Source organism: Polyodon spathula, chromosome 12 (genome assembly GCF_017654505.1).
Source record: "Polyodon spathula isolate WHYD16114869_AA chromosome 12, ASM1765450v1, whole genome shotgun sequence".
NCBI classification, from domain to species: Eukaryota; Metazoa; Chordata; class Actinopteri; order Acipenseriformes; family Polyodontidae; genus Polyodon; species Polyodon spathula.
In genome coordinates this window covers 32,175,376-32,200,690 of record NC_054545.1, presented here as the reverse complement: position 1 = coordinate 32,200,690, position 25,315 = coordinate 32,175,376, and the positions used below count along the sequence as shown (strand labels likewise).

Below are 25,315 nucleotides of genomic sequence, written 5' to 3'. Positions count from 1 at the left end.
AGTAATGTTAAAACTTTACAGTGCATTAGTATGACCCCATCTAGAATATTGTGTTCAGTTCTGGTCACCTCTCTACAAAAAGGATATCGCTGCTCTAGAAAGAGGCATGTCATATGCAGACAGACTAAAATAATTTAATCTGTTCAGTCTTGAAAAAAGAAGACTATGCAGCAATCTGATTCAAAATTAAATATTTATAAAAGGTATTGACAATGTCGACCCAAGGGACTTTTTCGACCTGAAGAAAGAAACAAGAACCAGGGGTCACAAATGGAGATTAGATAACGGGGCACTCAGAACAGAAAATAGGAGGCACTTTTTTACACTGTGAATTGTGGGAGTCTGGAACCAACTCCCTAGTAATGTTGTTGAAGCTGACACCCTGGGATCCTTCAAGAAGCTGCTTGATGAGATTCTGGGATCAATCAGCTACTAACAACCAAAGCAAGATGGGCTGAATGGCCTCCTCTCATGTGTAAACCTTCTTAAAAAAAAAATATATAGGATAAAGCTAGTCAGTGGTGGGAATTGCATAGTAACAAATAAAAAGCACAAAGCATAATACTCATGTGCATACAATTAAACATTGCTTTACTGTGAACTTGTATTTTATATACATGTGTATGGGGGTAAACTATTAATCAATTACATTACATTAAGATGCTAAACTCAAAGGAACAGATTTACTAAGCTTTGTCCATTGCAAAACTTTAAGGGATTACATCGTAAAATGCATGGTGGGCTCCAATAGATGCGGTCCAACATGGATTAGGGAACATGAGGGCCTATACACTTACCTCTGTAACTTAGAGATGCATTGCATAGAAACAAAAGCTAATTAATTAATTAGCTCCCAAAGTTTCATCAATCCCTGTGACACACTTAATCCCTGTGGGAAAACCTTTCCTTAGTTAATTACATATTGTCATTTCACTTTTGGTTCTTGTTTAGTAATTCGATAAAAAAAATAAAAAATAATACCACAGACACCAGAGCTGTTTCTAACATGTATTTATTTTTAAATATTAAAAACAATGATGGAATCAGACTATTATAGTTACAAGCAACTGTGGTATCAACGTTGGGCTGATACAATGCTGTGAGACAAATAAAACTAAAAGAGAGGCACAATTAACAACAGATCGAAATGGATTAAGATCTCGTTCTAATTTGAGCCCATTTCTTTTGAAGACAAACACATTTCTTTTATTCCAGTGATGTTCTTTTTTTTATTGTGCCTCATACAAACACACTAGTATATATATATATATATATATATATATATATATATATATATATATATATATATTATATATATATATATCATACATGTTATATTTAACAAACATAAATGTAATAACTGTTTATAGATTGTGCTCAACAGGCATATATGTGAGCTACTTATATAGACATGACTAATATGACCAAGTTATTGTTAGGTTCAGCAGGATATACAACTGCAGATTTGCTTAACATGTCACCAAAGATCTAGAACAGAGCCTTTAGCAATGAAACACAATGTTACACCTGGGGAGTACACACAAAAGTACTACTTAGTTACAAACCCCAAGCTAGTTATCTAAATAGTAGGCCAAAGAAAGGGGTTAGACCTTTTATGATGATTTGCCGTGAATGTGTAGAATTAACATTATTTTTTGCATCAACAAATTTGTTTATTTTTTAATTAGTGTAATTCATTGCAGGGAACTAAATCTGTATTATTTGCTCGTAGGTTTATTTATCTCACAGGTGGCCCCTGGATGCAGGGATCACGCTACATCACTAGCTGATATACTCTGAGCAAACATGGTTTAAATTTACTGTTTCAACAGTGTGTGTGTGTGTGTGTGTGTGTGTGTGTGTGTGTGTGTGTGTGTGTGTGTGTGTGTGTGTGTGTGTTGTGTGTGTGTGTATATATATATATATATATATATATATATATATATATATATATATATATATATATATATATATAGGAACTGCAGCAAATTTAGCACAATAGACCAAATCTGGAGCAAACCAAGTATCATTTTGCTTTATTGATGCACTGTCAAATGTTTGACATCTTAGAACTGCAAATCATTCGGTGTCTCTTAGAGATGCGTGTGCTTGTTCACTGAAAAGAACAACTTAAAGCCAACTGCCAGATAGTAATTGGAATAGTCATGTACGAAATTGAGAGACACATCGACTGGTTATTTAATGTGACACCAAAGGTGCCATTTAATAATGTTCCTTCCATGAGGATACACTCAGCGATAGCATCTGGGCACAAAATCATTTGAACATGTTTGGTTAACCCAGCTATGGTCCTCCTTCCTTTTCATACACACGTTTTTGATGTTATAAAATTAAAGCAAAGATTTATTAAAAACAACATCAAATTTGGGAAAACTGAATGGGGGGAAAAAGGGGGGCAGTGAAGTATTCATGTAAATTCAGACTTGTGCAATAGATTACAGATTTAGACCATAACTACAAAAGAAATACAAAATATCGGTGGATAGCAAAAAAATAAGTTAACCACAGAACATACAGAGATCTTTAATGAGAAACAAGTTTAAATTATTTTGAATGAAAATCACAGCATTCTTTGGATAGTCTCACTAACTAGTAAACCACACATTGACAATGAAAGTACCCCAGGGCAAAGTTTGATGCATATAAAGGACCAATTAGTAACGTTACAAAATTAGAAAGAATATCTTGTAGATTTTGATGATATTACAGAATAACATGTATTTTAAAATGTCTGAGAATTTGGGATATAATGTAAAAAATAAACATTCTGCACACCTTTTCCTGTAGCAAATGCTTAGTGAATCTGACAATCTGTCTCTTTTCAAGATTCGTTGATGGTAGACAACATTCACCTTTCAAGGAAAATTGTGCCTGAACCACTGTTTATTTCAACTGTGAGCCACCTCATTGATTTAAATATGTAATTAAATCTAAAAAAAACATTCAGAAACCTTGGCCTGATGGGATAAATAATCTTGCACATAATAATAATAATAATAATAATAATAATAATAAAGTCTATAGATTCAATTTTTATTTTAGAAGTAAGGCACCTGATAAAGCAGGCACTTTTTAATTTGTGGGTTTGTTCTGGTTGTTATGTATTTGTATTTCTTAATTGCCCAATAAAAAGGGTGGATTCAATTAAAACAAATATAATCTATATAGCTGTGAGGGTGTGTTCAGGACATGTTCTCCTACACCTGGAAGTTCAATAGACAGGGAATATAGCAGCAGATCTGTTTTTTTTTAAATGAATCCACCTCTCAGTTTAAGCCAATTCGCTAATCATCCTAAACATTATAGCATTCCACAAGTTAATCAAGAGTCAAGAATCAACACATCTGCAAACATTTGTGATGATATTGCCTTTGTTAAATTACTCATCATCAATTGTTTTATTTGATGAATTATCTTTTGAATTTACCAAAATGTAGTACAGTCATACTTGTATTATAGATCACCTGTTCATAAAAGACCTGTCCATACTCACTCCAGTGGTCAATATAAACAGGTTTGACTGTAGTAACATGTAGAAGAATTTGAAGTCTGTGAAGCAAACAGGAAACCACTCCTGCCTTTTTTTATATTTGGAGAGTTGATTTCTAAAGCAATTACAGCCTTACACACAAGAGTAAAGTGTGCATAGTGCACTATCAACAGTAGTTGTGAATAGCATTGTTGTCGCAACACTACAAACTGAAACATGAAAGCATGCCAAAAATAAATCACTTAGAACACATACACATCTCCGTTTTTTCTCAATTAAGGATACTTTTTTATTTTGACAAAAAAAAAAACATAAATGTATATGTCTTGTCTCAATGTCAATAGAGGAAGCAGAAAAAAAAGTTACTGGCATGGAAGTACAACCATTTCTAGACTGTTTAAATGCCACAGAGTCTCCTGGTAAAATGTAAAGCTGCACAGCTTGCGTTCGTCTTGTTAAAAGTAAAAACCCGCAAGAACACTTTACTAGTGCTGGGGTGACAGCAATAAATATAATGCTGTACACAGCCCATGGCATCTATGTTTGACATATGCCTGATGATTTCTTTATCATTAATAAGACACAACTATTTCATTGATTTAGCATTTTAACTGGCCACTGTGTCTTAACTCAGTACCTTAGAAGCCAGCATAATTTGCCAAAGCAATATAGTTTCATTTGAACTTTTACTTGCGAAAGGCTAGGAGGTTGGCACGGTATTGGGAGTTTGTTTCTGATTGGTTTCCCCACTGCAAACCTCTTTTACAGTACAGTTTTTTTTTTTTTCACCGTTCACAAAATAAAGCTTCCGTGAATACGCCTGGACACGTTTTTCCAATACAAGAAATAAACGAGAAAAAAAAAAAAAAAAAAACACAACAACATCTGGAAACATCCAGAACCGACGCGTCTACACTGTATATCAACCTGAAGAACACCCAAAGCAGCATCCAGTTTCCATAGGAAAACTAATGAAGACAACTGAAGACATAACTTTAGAACCTCGAAATCGAGGTTCAACTGCCCGCTTCTAGATTTGACTCCATCTCCGCAGCATTCCGATGAGCCCAGGTTTAGCAGCAAATGGCAGGAACAGACACAATTCTATTATTTTTTCATTTTCAAACAAAGTGCTTTTTTCTAATATATTTATCAATATAATATAAACTCAACATTTAAAAGATACATTTCAGCTTATTTTATTTACAATGTGAAACACTGCATTCAGGACGGCATAAAATGTTTCCATTACACTTCCCCTTCTCCAAAAAAACCCCCCAAAAAACACAACTACACTTTAAATCAATTCTGGTTTCTGTCAAATGCCAATCTTAAAATACCTCTTACCCTAAATAAACATGGACATGTTTCATGAATGAACATTAGTATGCTAGTTAGTAAACTGGTACTGTATATTACTGTAAAAGTTTATAGAATATATTTGGTATCTATTAGCTGGGTCAATTGAATTAGCCTAGTGTTAAATTACCAACTGTTTCCTAACTACATGCTCAATTTACTGAAAAGCACACAGTTCCAGAAATACAGCATGTATTAGATTCTGACAATACTATCATTAAAACGTCTTGAGAGAGAGAGAGGTCAACTCTATCAACCTGCTCTTATCTGGTATGTTACATTTATTTTTTCTCTGATTGCTTGTTTCCAGGTACCTGCTCAAAGGATAGCATGAAGCAAGTTAAGAAGTGGGTTTTAAAGAAATCACCAAACAACTTCAAGAGAACATGCTCCACCTTATGGTAAGTAAAATGGTCTTTTAGTGTGAAATGTAATAGAAAAATAAATTTACATTACACTGATCTACTTAAATCAGCTCAAAGTACAACTATTGAACCAATACTCTGCTACAATGTAAACCTAGCAGTGTCTCTGAACAGACAGGATCCTGCATTCTGCCTGTTATGTTTGTCGTGTTGACAATAATGTTTAAAAAAAATAAATAAATAAGTTGTTTGAAAAGCAAAAACAATTGATTGGCTGAAAAGAATCTGATACACTGTTTGGATTAAAGTAATTTTCAATTTCTCTCAAACTGTTAAGTGTTAGCCAGGTGAGCTTTCTTGGAAACTGTCTCAATCTACCATCTTTATCTGGGCTACACCGCTCTGCCTTTTGAACATGAAATATGTCTCTGAAAATGGGATTCCATACTGTTAAAAATATCATATTACAAAACTGAGCTAAATAATAACGGATATTAATGGTATTTTGTTAATAAACTGGTATACGACCGACTTACACAGTACTGTGTTAAGGTTGACTGCAAGCCACATTATTATATTTCTAACTCAGTTTATGACTACAGGCCTTAAAGACATAATTACTAGTTTACTAATACGTTATTAGCGCTTTTATATGGTCTTCTGCAGACAAAGTTCTCCATCCCAGAGATTACATATCCAACCTGACATTTACCTTTCCACTCTCTTCAATGGCAAACCTATCTTCAGATATATTAGAAAGTCCAAAGAAACTAGAAACACATTGACCATACATTATTTCCTCGACCCACTCTTAAAAAAAAAATAAATAAATAAAGCATCCTACTGATTTCAGTACTAAAAACATAGAGATAACCTCAGATATTATACAGTGCAAACACAAAGCAAAAGTTTTTTTTTGTTTTTTTTGTAGTTAAATATATTTCAAATGGAATAATCTGCTATGTCAACAAAAAGGTATTGGCTACCTGTACAAAAATAAAGTTTTTTTTTTTTTTTTTTTTTTTTTAACTTTTTCCTGGTTTTTTGTGTGTGTTTTTTTTTTTTTTTTTTTTTTTTTTTTTTTTTTTTTTAACAGTCTGAACTAGATTTTTAGAAATGTATCATGCACAATAATCCATCAAGTGCTATTTCTGGTAATATTTTACAAGCTAAATAAAATGTACATTGAAAGCTCCATGTTCTTCTATCCTATTCTTTTCTTTATAAAAATCAGTACAATATACACTGCATTTATGTAATTTCTAAAGGAAAAAAAAAATCCCAAACTCTTTTTCCTAACAACCTTGTCTATTTCAGAAGCCAACAACAGGAACAGCAAACTTGTATAAAGTATGTTTTAATGCTCCTGTTGAGAATTGGACCCAAGCAATACATTCACAGTTCAATGAATTCCCCTGACCCTACCACTTTTTCTACATTCAATACGGTATCAGGTAAGCTGTGCAAAACCTTACTTATACTGGCTATTTGCCATTTTTGTTGCATTCTTCTTTGGTACAAAAAACAAACAATCAAAATATAGTGTGCAAATAGTTTTTTCATGGTAAAGTACCAAAAACCCAAAATTATTTTCAGAGCCATCTTATGATACAATACACAGACTCTGTGGCATATATCTACATTTCCAAATATTCCTATGTACATTCAAAATAGTTTAAAGAGCTAAAATACATTACAAATCCACAAATTACCCATCTGCACTATACATCATCCAAACTTTTTTCTTTTGTAAAAAGCATACTTTCCTTAAACTTCTGTATTAAATACAAGGCACAATGAGTATTACTTTGTACATACGCATGAAGTTATATAATTAAGCTCAAGAATTTAAAACTTTATACACTATACTAGCAACGTCTACAAAGTCCAAATGTCGTGATTTCAACCAAAGTATATGGAAGAAAATTAACATCTTTTTCATTTATTCAAGCACTCACATGTGAACTATTAGCTTAACCACTTATTATGGTAGTTTATGCTCCATCACCTCCTTAACCTCCTTCCCTTTTGTCAGATTTCAAACATGCTAAAAGGGAATAATGGAACCTTCCATTGCCAAACTCATACTACATAATTCCAAGTACAAGGCTAATGTTAAACTAGGAGTAGACTTTTTGTCATTTCCTACTCGGCTGGAATCTAAACGGCCAACAAAATCTCCAACTCATCTAAACCACTTGCAATTTTTATGCTCCGTCTATCTTGCATTTACTCTGTATACTACTAAGAATTTTGGATAGCATTTGCTGTAGGTTTCAGTTCTGTAGCATACCCACCAAAGTGCTGTTTCCTTTACCCTGGCAGGTATAATGTCTCTTGTTTTCACTTCATAATTTGTAACTAGTGGCTCCTACATGACAATTACAAGCCACATACACGGAAGGCGAGTAAAACACAGTAAATGCAGAGATCCTGCATTTTTGTTGCACAGTTCTAAATATTATGTTTGTAGATGTATTTCTTGATGTAAATGAACATGCAAAACATTATAAGATTACAGTGTCACATTAATGGTGCGGATGGTTCTCTCTGCCTCTGGTTCTTGTTGGCCCATGGCAACAGGTTACACTTTCTATGTCGGCACGCGGAGTCCCACAAGGCCTCCTGTTGGGTCTCCGCCGGCCGTCTTCTCCAGGATCTGGTTAACAAAGTCCGACGTCTGCCCACCTACAGGAGAGCTCACTAAAAGGCAGAATAAAGGACAAACTAAAACAAAAGTTTTCAGGTTTCTGACTAACCTGGTTAACATCTAAAAATTTACAGTGCCAACGGCCATGTTTTACAGAGGCATGCTATGTAATGGCACAATAGCACTGCCATGGCTACAGCAGGGCTATCACTTAGATATAATCCAGATCTTAACCTGTAAATACCGGACTTGGTTACGCAATGCAATTGCCTAAGATTATGAATTGGGAACCAGGAAACTTTCATAGCAAATTCTTGAAAATGCTTCTTACCAAGAGTTTCCTTAATGAGCCGCTCAAGTTTCTCAGTCATGCTGGTTCCCTTGTCCTCTCTCAGAATCTGCACTCTGGTTACAATTTCTTGTTTGACAGCATTGATCACAAACAGGAGTTTATCTGCAAATACAAAATATTTCACTTTAATGCAACCTTTATACAACTTTCATTCATACTCAGATTTTTTTTTTTATGTACAACACTGTGTACCAAACATTAAAAATGTTTTCCCCAAATGTTATAAATAAAAATAATATTTGTTACATAATCCTAGATAAAACAGTACACTTTAACTAACATGTAAAATATAACATGGTATAATCAACACTGATAATAGATGGATCATTTTTAAAATTAGCATTTTCATTTTTGGGGTTTTCCAACAGACAGGATTTAGGATATATAACCGCAATAGAAGTCTGCATGTTACAGTACAGTACTCTACTAAGGTATTTATGACATGCTTAGGTGTAATGCAGTTATATAAAATTAACTACTTCCACAAAGAACATATTTACCATATTCTGTATTGAGGCCCCAGAGTTTCACTTTATTGGCCTCATACTGTGCCTTTTTCTTCAGCCGGCAAGCCCTAAGGGGGGGGGGGAGAAATTGGAGAATGATTGTAGCCAACCCTCTTCCTTTTCTGTGACAATTAAAATACACTTTCACATGTGTCTTCTGTAAGGGCTGTAGATAAAATGTGAATGTATACTATGTGTCAGCAGTTTCTAAGAGAAGTGAATGTGTAAAAACTTGAAATGCAGGACTAGAAACGGTAATTTCTAACAAACAAAAACATATAAAGCCCTTTAATTAGTCGCTTTCGACTGTGGGATGGTTGAGATTGGCCTACAGATCAGTTTAGATGAATAAGCAAAAAAAATAAAAAATTAAAAGACCTTTTGCATCACAGCTCAAGCCAAAAGAATGTTAACTCCAATAATATCAGGTTCTTTCCAAAAAGCCTTTTTTTTATTGTCTTAAACAAGCAACGCATACCAACTTAATCTAAATTCTAAATAAAACAAGACTAGTATATTGTGATGTTGCCTAGAGGGATTCACAGTTTAGATATACAGGAACTGAAAACAACACTTACGTAAGCATCATGTTGTTCCTGTTAACATTTTTTTTACAACGTTAAATTACAACTACTACCATGAAAAAGTAGGTTAATAGGAAGATTTGCATCCACAGTATGAAGAGTAGCTCAGGCAGTGTCAGACCCATGCGTATCCAATTGCGATATAACTGGACAGCCTTCATTCGTCTAACCAGAGACCAGAACAGGTTGTCACGATACCCAAAGAATGTTTGTTAGGTAATAAAAATATTAAGTTTTATGCATACGTACAGGCAACCCCACTATATGTAATGGCCAGGAATACTCTTCAAAGAAGATCTATTTCTATCCAGAGTTTGGGTCTCCTTACCTGGAAGCTAGTTTGTTCTTCTCTTTCCGAGAGCGTGGCCGGGCAGTCAGTGGAAGCTCACTGACTGGAGTAAGATCACTGATCACCTTGTTTAGCTTTCTCAACTCATTACCAATCTGAAGAAGCTTTCTGGGGTTCGGAGTCAGGTCTTCTACATCGGTTCTGCGAGACTTCTTTACAGTGTACTTCCCTGTTTGAATGAGAAGAAACAGAATGAGTCATGCGCTGGATCACCGATCCATTCAACTGATCTTCAAAAAGGTAGCATGAATATGAGACACACTGTAATGTGATTGGGAATGGCAGTGTATTTTTGTGTTAAAGCCCTCACCATGGAGGTGCCCGTTCTTCTGGAACATGTTGCTGGGCAGGGTGTCTCGATCCCATTCTGAAGGCTTCAGCATGCGTTCTTGTTTGGAAGGCGTCAGCTGCTCGCTGTACTCCCAGAAGTACCTTCTTTTGCCTCTCTTTCTGGATAATCCAGCTGGCATCCCTTTCAGGTCTTCCGCTGGGTCATTGTCACACCCTGAAATACAAAACAGCAATCCGCTGGTGAGCTTATCGATCAATCACTAATGAACTAAAAATAAAATCAATAATTAAGAAAAACACTTGGATTGTCTTCCAAATATATCACCAACAGAACAAAAAAAAAAAAAAAAAAAAAGCAGCTGCTTCACCAGTCAAATACCTTACTTCGGCAACAACCAAACTTTCTTTCAAATTAAACTTTGAAATAATACAATACAATATACAACATAACATTGAATTCCTTTTCATTTCTACTGCATCTCAAGGTTCAGTAAAATAGCAGTGCTAAAACAGAACATTCTAATTTAAGGGTCTACCGACATGCTTACTTTATTTTGCAGGGTGGGTATGTCATAATAAAGCATAAACTGCAGAAAGATTACGCTGACAGTTTGTGAATCCAAACTTGATCCTACTTTGTAAACATTATGTTGACCAAGCCATATACAGAGACTATGGTTTACTTATAGAATGATCACACTGCAGTAAATCTTAAAGGCGTACAAGCTGCTGCAGCCCATTCTGTCTAAACTGTAAGCAGTCTCTCTCGCTTTGTCTTACTAAACAGAAACGGCTGTTAACTGTGAACATAAAACACACACATGAGCGCGCGCGCGTGCACACACACACACACACACACACACACATTTAAATAACTTTCAAGTTTAATCAAACCATACTATACTACAGCACCTTCATTTTTTTTACTGAAAGAAAACCTGCCTTACCAGAAATAAAGGAAGTAAACCTGGCAACACCAAAGCTCTGCTTTGTGTATTTACACAGCACTTTAGCCTCCCTGACATAAATATCTGAAGAATACACATACCTGGTTCAGAAAAGGTATCGCTCATGTCATCTTTATCATCTGCATAGTCCTCCTCTTCCTCCTCATCCTCTTCCTCTTCCTCTTCATTCTCTGAGAGCTCATGTTCGCTCCCAAACCCTTCGTCATGGTCTTCATCTTCCAGCTCCAGCTCTTCAAGATCCTCTTCCTCCTCCTCCTCCTCCTCCTGTTCCTCCTCCATCTCTGGTTTGGGCTGCTCCTCCATGCCCTCATCCGTCACAAAGAGAGAGTAGTTGTGCTCTTCCTTCTTCTGAGAATGGTCCAGAACCAAGGCACTGCTGGGCAGTAGTCCCTGACTCACACCAGGAGAGGTGAAGAGCTCATGGGTCTCCACTAGGGGGGTTCTTTTCTCAGGCGCAGCAGTAGCTGTTATCTCTGTGCTCTGCTTTTCAGCTTTCATTTCTGGCACTGCCGCTCTGCACTCACTAAATGAAAACCCAAGGTCAATGCCAGCCTGGGCCTGTGAGTCCTCCGCTGCTGGTCTGAGTGGTGCTGTATTGATCCTGACTTTAGCCTTCCTGACATAGCCCTTGGTATCAGAATGAAAAGATGTGACCTCAGTGCTCTGTGTCTGAGTTTTGCTGATGGTTTCTGTGCTGGAGGGTACAGGCCTGGTGGCTTTCTGAAAGCTTTCGGCATCATCTGGAAGGGGGTTTCTCGCAGAAGACGCAGACGAAGTGGGCAGCTTGCTCAGCATTTTCTTCCCGCCTAAGGAAGATGCAAGCATATTCGATTTCTGACTCGGTAGCAGATCAGGGTGATAAAGCAGATCTGAAACAGGCTGGGAATCATCACTGTTAAGCTGTGCTAAGGTCGGTGTTTTTCCAATGACTTCTTCGTCTTGATAAGGACTAGAAAAATCATCCAGTCCCAGGAAATCCACTTCCTTTGTTCCCCAGATATCACAGCTGGCTAGCTTTGTGTACTTGGTTAAGTCTTCCCAGTATGTATCCCACTGTTCAAAGTTTGAGTTAGATGTCGGGTCACTGTCCAGAATTCCTTCTATGTCCTTGCATACCCCAATTGATAGGACATCACCTCTAGGACTTTGCCTGCAAGACATTTCTCTGTCCTGAGGGGGAATTAACAATTTTAATTATCACAACTATACATAGTAAGTTAGGGTTAGGACAAAAAAAGTACATCGTCATATTTTATTATGATTATCTTAAACTGTGTTAAATAGTGTAGAACTGCAATACATTTGTTGTAACATGTTAAGCATATTAAGTTCAATGACTAAGTATGAACATACTACTGTACAAGACTGTCATTAAATTGTTTATAGTCATTTAGAACTGTATTATTTGTTTGGCTAATATGGCCTCATTATGCCATAAACATAAATTCCCGTTTTACTCAGTGCTTACCAGTTCATACATGAAGTCTGGATCGGAACTGCTAGCCAACAGGTCTGTGCTGGTCAGTACTTGATCAGAAAAAGTGTGGTTCTCAAAGGCATCCCCAGAAGGAGGTTCCATCTCACCAACGTTAGGCTGGAAAATATCATATATACAGTATACATTAGTTAACCAACTGCAAAGATGCATTGAAAATTGATTATTCTAGTAGTAAACAGAACTAGCTGAACATTAAGCAAATATACGGTTTGTTTTTTAACAAGGCAGCTTTACATAGTATGCTACTGTTAAGGTTACTACTGCAGTAAACAACAAGGATAATCCGGTTTCAAGGACAAAATTTGGAGCAACCAAGTAGCAGGTATTTTCCCTCATTTTAATTCTATTAACTTCAGTATTCTACACAGTTACATATAATTAGCCTTGTGGTAAATACTGAACAGCATCTTATCAAAGGTAAAACACCAAAGATAAGACAGGTTTGAGCTATTCACAGCCCTAACAGCTTACCTGAGGCATTGCCAAGCACAGATGCCCTTTGTCTAATTCCAAACTTGTTTGTTGTGTCACGGGGGCCGTAGTTTCCAGCTTTGTTTTAATTAATTAATTCCATCACACCAGGGTATTTTTCTTTATAGCCTCAATGGCTTGCTAAAGCGTGCTTGTCTGGTCCTCTTCTATTAATTATTTTCTATTGTGAAAGAAGAAAGGAATAATAAAAAAAAAAAAACAGCACCAAGAGCCAACAAAGCATACATTTCTCCTAATTACAGTATCTGGAGGAAGTTTTTGTATCTCTTACAGTTATTCATTAAATGGACAGGGATAGACTACGGCTGTATATACGGCAGACAGGAAAAAGTTAATGTTAGTGACTTTTACGAAAGGCGAGGAACACTAACTGGCTATAGTACACTATCACTTATGACTAGCTAACAGTATTGCATTACATTTATGACAGTCTGTTGCACAGTCATATTTTATCATGCAATATTTTTAATTTGGCATATCTGAAGTCAAAGTCACAGTTTAGCAATTGCAAAGGATTTCACTTATTTTAAGGTTCGTTTGCCCCTTTTAAGCAGACCCAGACACAGAAATTGCATTTTTAAAGCACTTTCATGCAGTTTTATTATTAACAGAAATAAAAGATAACCTAACTCCCACATGGCATACTAAACTATACTTTCTTTTGTTTTTTGTTTTTTTAAGTTTCTAATTAGATCGGGATTATAAGATTAAAATAAAATACAAAAAATATATATTAAAAAAAACCCACAAGGTTTTAGACAGAGCCTTTTTTCCAGGCTTCACACACAGCCTTTGCTTCTACACTGATTTTCATACACAGACTGCCCAGTACAAACCTTTGGTTACTGTTATATACCTGCCTGCTGATTCCCCAGTGTTAGAGATACTGTCTGCAGCATGTCCCTTTAGAATACCTCTGCGGTGTTTTATCAATGCATCAGGGAAAAAATTAAACCCTTCTTCAAATATCAGCATAATGCCATGTATCAGTACAAAACAAGGTTCTGGACAGACAAATGTGTAAATAATGATGGGACATTTAAGGGGTTTAATTGCTGAATACAATTAAAGAAAGCTATGAAAAGACAACCCTGCATCCTGGCAGGTCCTGATGTAGAGGTTGTATCTTTATTAGAGGATGTAACAATTCTTTGGGATCTTTTTAGTTCCTCGAGGCTGCAGGGAAAAAATGCGCATCCTGTTTTTTTTTTTTTTTTTCACTTATACGGCCTACAAATTACAGTACTTTTGACAGTTAAGTAAAACATATCAATTTAACCTTACCTGTAAGAAGCACTTGCAGTACATCTAAGCAATTAACCTATTATCATACAAATCTTAACTTAAAATTTGTGAGACCAGGTGATAAGTGTCATATTTTATTCAGCATTGTTTTTTCAGGACCCAAAGGCTTTGTTCCTAAATGATAAGCAACGCTGCACAGCTATATAAAAACAACGTTCACAGCAAAGCACCTGATCAGGGCTGAGGGAAAACAACCACACTGCAAACTGCAAGCTATAAAAAACAGCTAATAATATCACATCTTGCAACGTTTTCAGTTTCCTTTCAACCTATTCTGAAGAATGCAAGGGTTTCCATTCTGCAAGCAATATACACACTATATTGTACTTTGTGCTAGGCTGGACAGGAATAGACTAAGTCAGTTAACACAAACGACACATAACATACAGTACCAAAATCAATTCAAAAAGCTATTTTTATATTGCAGGTTTCTGCTGTGCTCTTCTTCCCTGCCAGGCAATGACCTTTTCCTCTGTTCAGCAAATAGGATTCTGCAGTGCAGTTGACCCCACCACAGCAGGAGTGTTCATATGCTATGTAAATGAATCATTTTTACAGTAGCAGTAAGAAGTATTGACAAAGCTGGGATGCCTTCTCTATGAAATATCTATTTTACAAACACCCCTGGGTCCCAATTAACAGAGGTTTTGCTGTATTACATTGTACTAAAAAGCAGATGGATTCAGAAGAATGAAAAGTGCACTGGCTTGTATCACTTTCTGAAATAAAATAAATGGTCAAATCAGCATTCCCCCATCAGAGAATATATCTGAAAGCCAGTCCGAGACAACTACAGCTTATTGGAAAATCAAAATCTAACCAAATATTGGAGCAACCTAGTAAGCCTCATATTGTAGGACTCACAGCCAGAAATGGGTACTCTGATACAGTGTTTATAAACTTTTTACTCGTCTTTTAACCCTGCCTTACATACTTATTCTAACTGACTTATCAGTCATCAGGAAGCTTGTGGCTGACACAAACCTACAGTTTATGAAGTACATGCAAAGTAAGTAATATACTTTCTACTGAAAATGAACTAATTTTTCTAAAAACATATTCTGAGAGAAAGAACAAAAAACAATACCCTACTGTATTTTAAACAGACACAAAAAAACAGTTTCTTATAAATACAGTTTTCAAACACTTCATGAACCACACTAATGCGGTCTCAACTATTACATTAGCTCTTAACTCAAATGTGTCACTTAAGTTCAGGCAGCTATGGTGCACTCAATACTAAATACAGCTGCAGTTTAGAAAATGTTCTGTACTGTACCTTACCTGCAAACTAAGGTTAACATAGCACAGTAGCATAGCAAACTAACATAGCACAGTGGTGCTGCAAACTGGGATTCTAAATTGTTTGTGATACTACAATCAGGAAACATAAAAATCATTTTTAGACACAATCAATTGCTGAAGTAGTACATGGGATTTCAATAAAAAAGAGGCTTGTTTACCTCAAACTTTTGATGTACAAGTACATGCATTGTAAGACTTAATAATGGTCCCTAGATCCTGTAGTTTTTAAAATCCAACCAAGTAAGGTTTTGGTAGTTTCACATGTGTCATCATAACAACGAAGTCCTACGTCCCATATGCAAGTTCATAACCCCTCAGCTCCAAGTTAGTGCCATTGGAAGCCCACATTGTTACTTTTTCCTCTAGATCAGGGGTTCCCAAAGTGCGGCCTGCAGGCCAAATGCAGCCCACGAGGATGTTTGGTGCGCCCCCCAAGGACCACCATCAACCCCCCCCCCTGGTGTTGCAGTGGTAGTAATATATATTCCTAACTTAAATACAAAAATGCATAGGAAATAAGAAAGGCATGATTTGGGACATATTTCGGTTTCATGTGTGGCACATTTTCTTGTACGGCTCCCCATCCCATGCAACCTCTGTAAAAAGGCCCTCCATCACCAAAACTTTGGGAACCCCTGCTCTAGATCAATCCTTAGAGAATGCACAACTGAATAAATAGCCAGTCTGGATAGAACTATGTGGCACTTTAGCCTCACCGAAGTGACCATAAGCAATGCTCGAACGCATGGCAAAAGCAACTTCAGAAATCTGCCAAAAATCCCCAGATACCAACATATTTTGCTTGATGTTTGTAAACCTCATCATCATCTATCGAAACATATCTCTGGCTGATTTTTTGTAGTCCCCCCACACAAGTTATTACGGCCTAAACTTGGTACAAATAGCAAAAATTCAAATTTCAAGGGGGTTTAATGACCAGTGGTGGGACTTAAAACTAAAAGTTTTTCACAGAATTTGGAAGACTGGTTCCTAAGGTTCTTACAGCAATACTTACATTTTAGGGCCCACAACCCCTACAGGGTAAAGGGTTAGGCTGAAGTTCGAATAAAACCCGTCACTTACCCCTCGTCCTGCAATTTGTCAGAAGTGAGTAGGTTGCTCCTAGTATTTTTTTCTGAAAAGGCCTATTCATTCCGAGTAGAACGAGGTGCTACACATGATGGGAGCATCTAAATTGCACCCAGGGTGATTTTTCTCGTCAAGCTCCCTTTCTCACTTTAGGTTGACCTTTGCAAGGTCACAGGTCGAAGGGGAAATTTAAAAAAAAATAATGGTTATCATTTCTGAACTCAGCGTGTAAAACACCCAGCTAAATTTTTCTAGAACTAGAATGGCACTGGTTGAGTTGGCATGGAATAAGCCTATGCTACTTCCTGAATGCCTGAGGGATCTTGGAAGAAAGCCAACAAGAAGCACTGCTTGGAAGGCTGAGCTTTCTACAGACTCAGGGCCTGAATTTCAAAGGCCAATCAGTTCTCAACATATCCCTGGATGAGAAAGCTGCCAACCTACTGTAAGTTACCAGACTGAAAACCAAGCATAAAAAATATACATTATAATGTTACACAAAGCAAATACTTTTGGATTCTTTTTTTTCTGTAAATGAATAGAAAGCATGTCACACAGCCATGTGGAATAATGTGAAACTGTTAGTAAATAACAATGAACTTAAATGTACAGTACTGTACAGTAAAGAGCTTTGTTTTCACAAATGCAGCCTTGCTAATCACAATGAACAGGTCAGATTGTATAGTGTTGCCGCCTGGTACTGCAGTACTACTGGTAAGCCTCAGGCTTGGGAGGAGCACTTCAGAGTACTGGAGGCACAGCTGATGCTGTATTTGAACGAGTTTCAACATTAATTTGAACTAGACTGATGTACTCTATGGCACGTGTACAAGAACTTGCTGCAACATCACAACACAACAAATTGCATAATATAAAAATACAATTCATACATTTTTAAAATGCATGTTGATAGATATGATAATGGATGGACAATAGATGAATGCTGTAAAATATTTATATACAGATACAGAGTACTGTAGAGCCTGGTGAGTACATTTGTTGAAAGACCTCTGTATCTATTTTACTAGATGAAATTGTTATTTGCCCACGGAAACACGCTTCAGAAAAGTGACATTTAAAAGAATAGGCCCTATTTGACTACCTGAGTAATCCTACACCCTTTTTAGACGATGATTGTAAAGAAAACCTGATTACTCTAAAATCTTGTATTTAAGGCTTGACAAGTTTACAATGCATGGGAATGTGCCCTGGAAAGCTGTTAAAACTTATCTTCATAGCTCTTTCCTTTGTACCCAGTAAAACTACAGCCAAATCAGCCTTCTCTTGCTGACAACAGCTGATGTGGGAGGGTTGTTTGGTAACCCTTTGTAACACTAATTTTAAATGGCTGGTTATAATATTGAAAAATGTGTGTTCTTAAACTAATGCAACCCCCACGTCTGTTTGATGTTTCAGAATACTTGTAAACTATGTGTGTTTCATAGTTGCTCACACTGTTTTGATTATCAGTGTCAATGAAAACACTCACTTGCTATTGCACATACTGTACAGTAATATTTCTTACCTTTTGTCACAGTTTAAAATAATGGAAAGCATGGCACAAATCTGCAGCCTTCTCCCACATGAATTCCAGGCTACATTTTCACTCAAATATTAAATCCCTCCACCTAAACACACTGGACCACAAATGGTCTTTGTGAGAAAACAGACCAAGATCTGAATCCATCCTGCTTTAGGAAGAAGTAGTCTGTCAATGCCTACAGTACCACTTGAACTTCACATAAAGTATCCTTTCTGCATTATTTCTTAAACATACACCTATGCCGATGTCAGCCAATGGTTCCACTTGCCATAAACAAGCATCTCCGGCAAAGCAAACACAGCTTGCAGTCCTGTGTGATTTTACTGCCTGAGAGATGACTATTGCTTCAGTGTTATCAACTGGAAGTGCTGTAGAGTGGTTTGGTTTGCATTTGAAAAGGAAATGTGTTTTGGAGGTTGTATACTAGGAACAGACAGCTAACTACTGTAATAATCCTGAATTACTGTATTAGGCAACCAATCAAATATGAACGACGAGCACAGGTTAATATCTGGTTTCAGTAGTCATTTAGTATTTTAAATGCGGACGTAAAGTAGGCATAGATGTAGCAGCTAGCAATTTGTTCTTATCCACAGGTTATGTGCAGGTTAGGTGCTTCCGAATGTCTGGTCTAATTTTGGATTCACTTAAGATACTGTGGTGCAGATTTATGTGTTTTTTTTTTTTTTTCTGTACATTGTTAGGAAATTCACCCAAATGTCATATTCATTCTTCTCTATTCCTACATATTTTTTTCAGTGGTCATTCCTGGCCATGTAATCAATAAGTAATCTTATTGTAATTCTGTTCATCTCTTCAGTTAACCTGCTTGCCACTGCTGGAACGAGCTACTATAAGTAAGAGCTGATTACCTTGCTCCAACACAAAGGTTTGACTGGGATAAGAAGAAAAACTGATGAGGATTCAATGTTTCAGGGTGATAAAATCACTCAAGAATCACCTAGGCCCTCCCTGCAAATTACATGCTATCTAACAAAAATAAACACAGGCCACCACGCACCATCATCTAATACTTTCAAAGATCGTAAGAACATAAGAAAGTTTACAAACGAGAGGAGGCTATTCAGCCTATCTTGCTCGTTTGGTTGTTAGTAGCTTATTGATCCCACAATCTCATCAAGCAGCTTCCTGGAGGATCCCAGGGTGTCAGCTTCAACAACATTAGTGGGAAGTTGGTTCCAGACCCTCACAATTCTCTGTGTAAAAAAGTGTCTCCTATTTTCTGTTTTGAATGCCCCTTTGTCTAATCTCCATTTGTGACCCCTGGTCCTTGTTTCTTTTTTTCAGGTCGAAAAAGTCCCTTGGGTCGTTATTGTCAATACTTTATAGAATTTTGAATGCTTAAATCAGGTCGCCGTGCAGTCTTCTTTGTTCAAGACTGATTCAGTTCTTTTAGCCTGTCTGAATATGACATGCCTTTTAAACCTGGAATAATTCTGGTCGCTCTTCTTTCCACTCTTTCTAGAGCAGCAATATCCTTTTTGTAGGGAGGTGACCAGAACTGAACACAATATTCAAGATGAGGTCTTACTAATGCATTGTACTATAGCTTCCCTGCATTGTCTAGATGACATTTTTAAGTCAACAAAAACTCCTAGGTCTTTTTCATAGATTCCATCTTCAATTTCAGTATCTTCCATATGATATTTATAATGCACATTTTTATTTCTGCGTGCAGTACTTTCCACTTTTCTCTATTAATTGTCATTTGCCATGTGTCTGCCCAGTTCTGAATCTTGTCTAGATCATTCTCAATGCTCCCTAATCCATGTAAATGTGTTTCCTTGAATCCCTACTGTGTTCAGATTGAGAATTAATCTTTTATGTGGGACTCTGTCAGAAGCTTTCTGGAAATCTAAATAAATCATGCGCTCTAGAAAGAGTGCAAAGAAGAGCGACCAGAATTATTCCGGGCTTAAAAGGCATGTCATATGCAGACAGGCTAAAAGAATTGAATCTGTTCAGTCTTGAACAAAGAAGACTACGTGGCGACCTAATTCAAGCATTCAAAATTCTAAAAGGTATTGACAGTGTCGACCCAAGGGACTTTTTCAGCCTGAAAAAAGAAACAAGGACCAGGGGTCACAAATGGAGATTAGACAAAGGGGCATTCAGAACAGAAAATAGGAGGCACTTTCTTACACAGAGAATTGTGAGGGTCTGGAATCAACTCCCCAGTAATGTTGTTGAAGCTGACACCCTGGGATCCTTCAAGAAGCTGCCTGATGAGATTCTGGGATCAATAAGCTACTAACAACCAAACGAGCAAGATGGGCCGAATGGCCTCCTCTCGTTTGTAAACTTTCTTATGTTCTTATGTTATATGCTTTGCAATTATCCATTATCGATGTTGCATCCTCAAAAAAATCAAGCAGGTTAATAAGACACGATTTCCCTTTCCTAAAACCATGTTGACTGTCTCCCAGGATACTGTTACCATATAGGTCATTTTCCACTTTGGATCTTATTATAGCTTCCATAAGTTTGCATATAATAGAAGTCAGGCTTATTGGTCTGTAGTTACCTGGTTCGGTTTTGTTTCCCTTTCTGTGGATCGGTATTACGTTTGCAATTTTCCAGTCTGTCCATACAACCCCTGTGTCAAGAGACTGTTGCATTGTTGTTGTTTTGAAAATAACTTATTTCATTTCTTTGAGTATTATTGGGAGGATCTCATCTGGCCCAGGGGGTGTGTTTATTTGAAGAGCTCCTAGTTCCTTTAACACTTCTGCCTCGGTTATGCTAAAGTTATTTAAAACTGGATAGGAACAGGTTGACATGTGGGGCATGTTGTCCGTATCGTCCTTCGTAAAAACTTGTGAAAAGTATCCATTTCATATATTTGCTTTTTTTTTTTCTTCGTCTATGATTTTGCCATTTGTATCTCTTAGACATTTAACCTCCTCTTTGAATGTTCTCTAGCTGTTGTAAAACTGGAAAAACATTTTGGAATTGGTTTTAGCCATCTTAGCAATGTTCATTTCTATTTCTCTCTTGGCCTTTCTAACTTCCTTTTTGACTTGCGTTTGCAGTTCCGTGTACTCTTTCTGTGTACTTTGTTTCTGGTCCCTTTTAAACGCTCCGTAAAGTGCTTTTTTCACTGAATATTTTTTTTAATTGATCTATTAAACTATTCAGGCAATTTTGTTTTAGATTTAGATGTGTCTACTTTTGGGATTTAATTGTTTTGCGCCTCTAATACTACTTTTTTTTTAAAAGACAGCCATCCTTTTCTGTGTATTTCTCTATGTTACTCCAATCTACTTCTGTTAGTCTCTGTTTCATACCTTCATAGTTTGCCATTCTAAAATTGTAAACCTTAGCTTCAGTCATTACTTTTTAGGTTTTAAAAAGCACTTTTGAATTTTTGTCCATTATTCTAACCCATCTGTGCCTTTTCATTGCATAGTTTTTCCAAATGCTGTTAATAACGATAATTATTCTATTTGGCAATTTCATTATCTGGGACACCAGTGAGTGATTTTTTTGTCTCTGTCAATGTATCTGTGCCACCTGCTACTGTACACCACAATAACAATCTTTTCAAATTCTGCACTCAGGATAACACAGTCTGCCAGATGTCTGTGTTTTCTACTTATATACAGTGAAAATCATCTGACAGCGACCAGAATCATTTCTTATATGTGTGAGGTGAAAGGCTGGAGACTGGTGTCCCTTAATTCAGAAAAGTATAATAAATGTGCAGGCTTAAGATTACTCAATAAAAATAAATAAATAAAAATATTATATATATATATATATATATATATATATATATATATATATATATATATATATATATATATATATATATATATATATAATTGTATATGGAAATATGTCATGTATTTTGTCTGCCACTAACAGTCCTAAAAAAAGCCTTGTCAGGTTATCTGTAAAAATCCATACAAGTTCTACATGATCTGGGCTCTGTGAACGATTCTTTCCAAGCATGTGTTAATCACCTAAATTTCACAAACCTTTTACCAGCTGATCATATTAAAAATAAAACAGGTACTGAATCTCAGTGCACATGTTACCTACATTTTCACTTCTCTTAAGCATATTTACCATTACAATTTATAACAACTGTAAGTATACTGAAAATAAAAATAAAATAAAATAAAAACTTAACATAAAACCACCATGAACAAAGAACTACAGTAAACTGCAGAACTACCAATTGCTGAACAAGCGGTGTTGCCAGATCAGAGCAATCAGGAGGCAAAAAAAAAGGGGGGCAGTTTTTTTTTTAGGTGCAAACTTGCAGCTTGTACGCATGCGTGAAAATGCTATTAAGAGGATTTGGCTTTTTTTGTTTTTTTCTCAAAACATCAGCTATCTTTCCCAGGGTTTATCAGTACTTGAATCTTGATTTGGTCATTTCTGACGTGACAAACCCTACTTACACAAAACTCTACGCCCTTTAAAGCCCTGACCTACAAAACACGTCAGCCTGCATTACGTTCATCTGGCTCAGTGTACTGTCTCACTATCAAAATTAATGTCATTACTTTGCTAAGATTGCCAGCAGTCACTTTGCAACCTTTTTTGTATTAACTGTGGATAATAAACAACATTATTTGATGCCCACTGTGCATTTTTTTAATACAGTCTACCCTCCTACTCTGCTCTGACCTACTAACAACTCTCTTCAATTGTGAACACCAACATGGCCTCCAACATAAAACAAAAACAAACATCAACCTAACCAAACTGCCATAAGAACCCGCCCACTCACTCCACCACTATTCGCTCACATAATCCCCGAACGCCTTTCAATCCAGATCCGATTGGGTCGGCTTTCTTTCAGTTAAAGCAAAGTGCACGGCCGGCAACAACCACCCATTTCAGGTCGGGCTAAGCTAAAGTATGAACAGAATTTAAAAGGGCCTTTAATTAAAATAATAAAATAATAATAATAATAATAATAATAATAATAATAATAATAATAATAATACAAACATCTACTGTTGTTTATTTGTGCATTAGATTTTTTTTTTTTTTTTAAAAAGCATTACCTCAAATGATGAGCTGACAAACGAGATTTGGCTGTACTACAATAGATAAATCTATGTATTAAAAATCAAACTGATTACATATCTTTTTTTGCTAGATCTTTCTATTGATATTTTCGAAAACACCCACAAACATATTTTAGTGCAATACCAACACTTGTTTTTTAAACCTGTGGTAGATGTTTTCAAAAGGGGGCGTGTACCGTCAAAATGCTAGAATAGGTAACTTTTGTAATGCTGTATTTATATTTTGACGTTTTGCCTGTTTAGAGAAATAAATATGTTAAAATACAACAGACTTTTAGAAATTGCTTTCCATAAATAATGTTGCTTGATAAAAAAAAAATACAAGTTCTGCAGAAGACAATTACTCTATTTTTCTACACCAACAAAAGGTATAGGCGACACACACACTTATTTAAAATATTCACAAAACAACTTCAGCACAATTTACATGCCCCAGTCAAACATTAAGTTCAGCAGAACTCGTGACTTAAATAAAAGGGACGTCAACCAAACATAACCCAACCACTTCTTCAAATCTTAAAATATAACATCATAGTCAGGGAAAACAGAATGCAAGCACAGACATTAAAAAATGATATTTTTGGGTGAATATATGCGTTTGGGGTGTTTTCACTAGGACCTAAATCCCGTCTGTATAACTAGCTATGGCCTCCATTCTTTTTGTGCACTCACTCGCTGATTTGTTTATTACCGTGCTGTTCTGTGATCTTCTCCAAGCGGCAACTTAAAGGAACATTAAATAGCTCTTTTACTCACCCTAAAACTCCCCATAAGGTGACTGAGGTTTTAATTATTCCAGTATTTATATCTTTATTTGCATAAAATGTTCCACTCATATATACTCCACGCTTTTTCCCTTTCTGGTTTGTTTTGTTTATCTTCTTCCTGACGGGTTACTGGAAAGCGCGTGACTTCCCTTTCACATGGTACAGAGTCGGCCAATCATAGCACAGTTGAGTACCCCAGTACTGGGCCAGTATCAGAATCATCAATCAGTTTGGTGCTCCACCCTTGACAGGGGGCCCAAAGTCAGCAGGTAAAAAATATACGTGCGTTTCAGTGTATACGTTAAATGTGTTAACTGCAGTGGAGATTGTGTTTGCTTGTCTATGCGAATTTTAGACACATTTCTAGACTCGCTGTACAGTGTCTGTAAAACTCATTCATTTGTGAATGTAATTTTAATTTTATTTATATAAGTGTGCATGTATTATGCATGCTTGTTTGAATAGTATTTAAGTATGTAAATAAATGCAGAAGTAACAACACAAATATAAAAAATAAATAAAAATGCAGCATCATGCAACATATATTTATTATTTCTATTGTTATAGTATCTCATATGAGGCTTGGTGTAAACAATAAAGTGGTGTAAATGTATTGTATTAAGCTTTTTGTTACCCACTTTCAAACCACACAGAGTAATGACAAGTTTCCCAATAATTTAATTTAGCGGCAGACAGGCAAGCAGTTATGTATCTTTCTGGCAAGTGATGAGGTTTCACTGTTTTAAATACCCACTTATCAACTGTTCCTCATTTCAATCCAGTTATTCAGACCTCCCTGGCCCCTCCCACACATCCCTGCTGCTATTCCGTTTGGCATCACAGTTTTTTTGGAACACAGTATCTGGTTTTAGAAAATCTATATAAATGCATTTCAATTGATTCAAATGATGTATACTATACATGTATGCAATATGCAACACAACATGGAATTTGTCTGCTTACATTTCTCATAAAATATATTGGTTATATTCTCTACCATGATAAACACCCCCTGCATATTTCTGCAGTAATGAGCACTGATTTCTAGCAAGTTTCCAGATGGACCAGTGGTAGTTTGTAATGTGATAAGGTTTTTTGTTACTTATCAGGTGCAATGCATCAAGCTTTCTGTAGAGGGAGTACAGCATCTAGTCATCTCATTGCCCATTGTTAGCAATCACTTGGTGGTTTTGAAGTCTAAATTAAACCTTGAGATAAATAAAAAAGAAAATAAATTAAATGTACTGTGTACCACCAAGCTTCTGAAATGGCCTAGGTGCAACATGGCTATATACACGAGTACAGGATTAATAAG

At 36.3% G+C, this 25,315-nt stretch overlaps 1 protein-coding gene across 1 annotated transcript; it reads right to left on the bottom strand.

Moving 5' to 3' along the window:
- Window positions 1-1,912: 1,912 nt before the first annotated feature.
- LOC121324211 (CREB3 regulatory factor-like) lies at window positions 1,913-24,113 on the bottom strand. Its single transcript, XM_041265842.1, has 9 exons — window positions 23,990-24,113; window positions 12,905-13,085; window positions 12,404-12,529; window positions 11,016-12,105; window positions 9,987-10,181; window positions 9,656-9,845; window positions 8,738-8,811; window positions 8,217-8,339; window positions 1,913-7,938 (listed from the first exon to the last, which is right to left on the bottom strand). The coding sequence occupies exons 2-9, from the start codon at window positions 12,911-12,913 to the stop codon at window positions 7,829-7,831; spliced, it is 1,917 nt and encodes a 638-aa protein (XP_041121776.1). The 5' UTR covers window positions 12,914-13,085; window positions 23,990-24,113; the 3' UTR covers window positions 1,913-7,828.
- Between the last annotated feature and the right edge of the window lie 1,202 nt (window positions 24,114-25,315).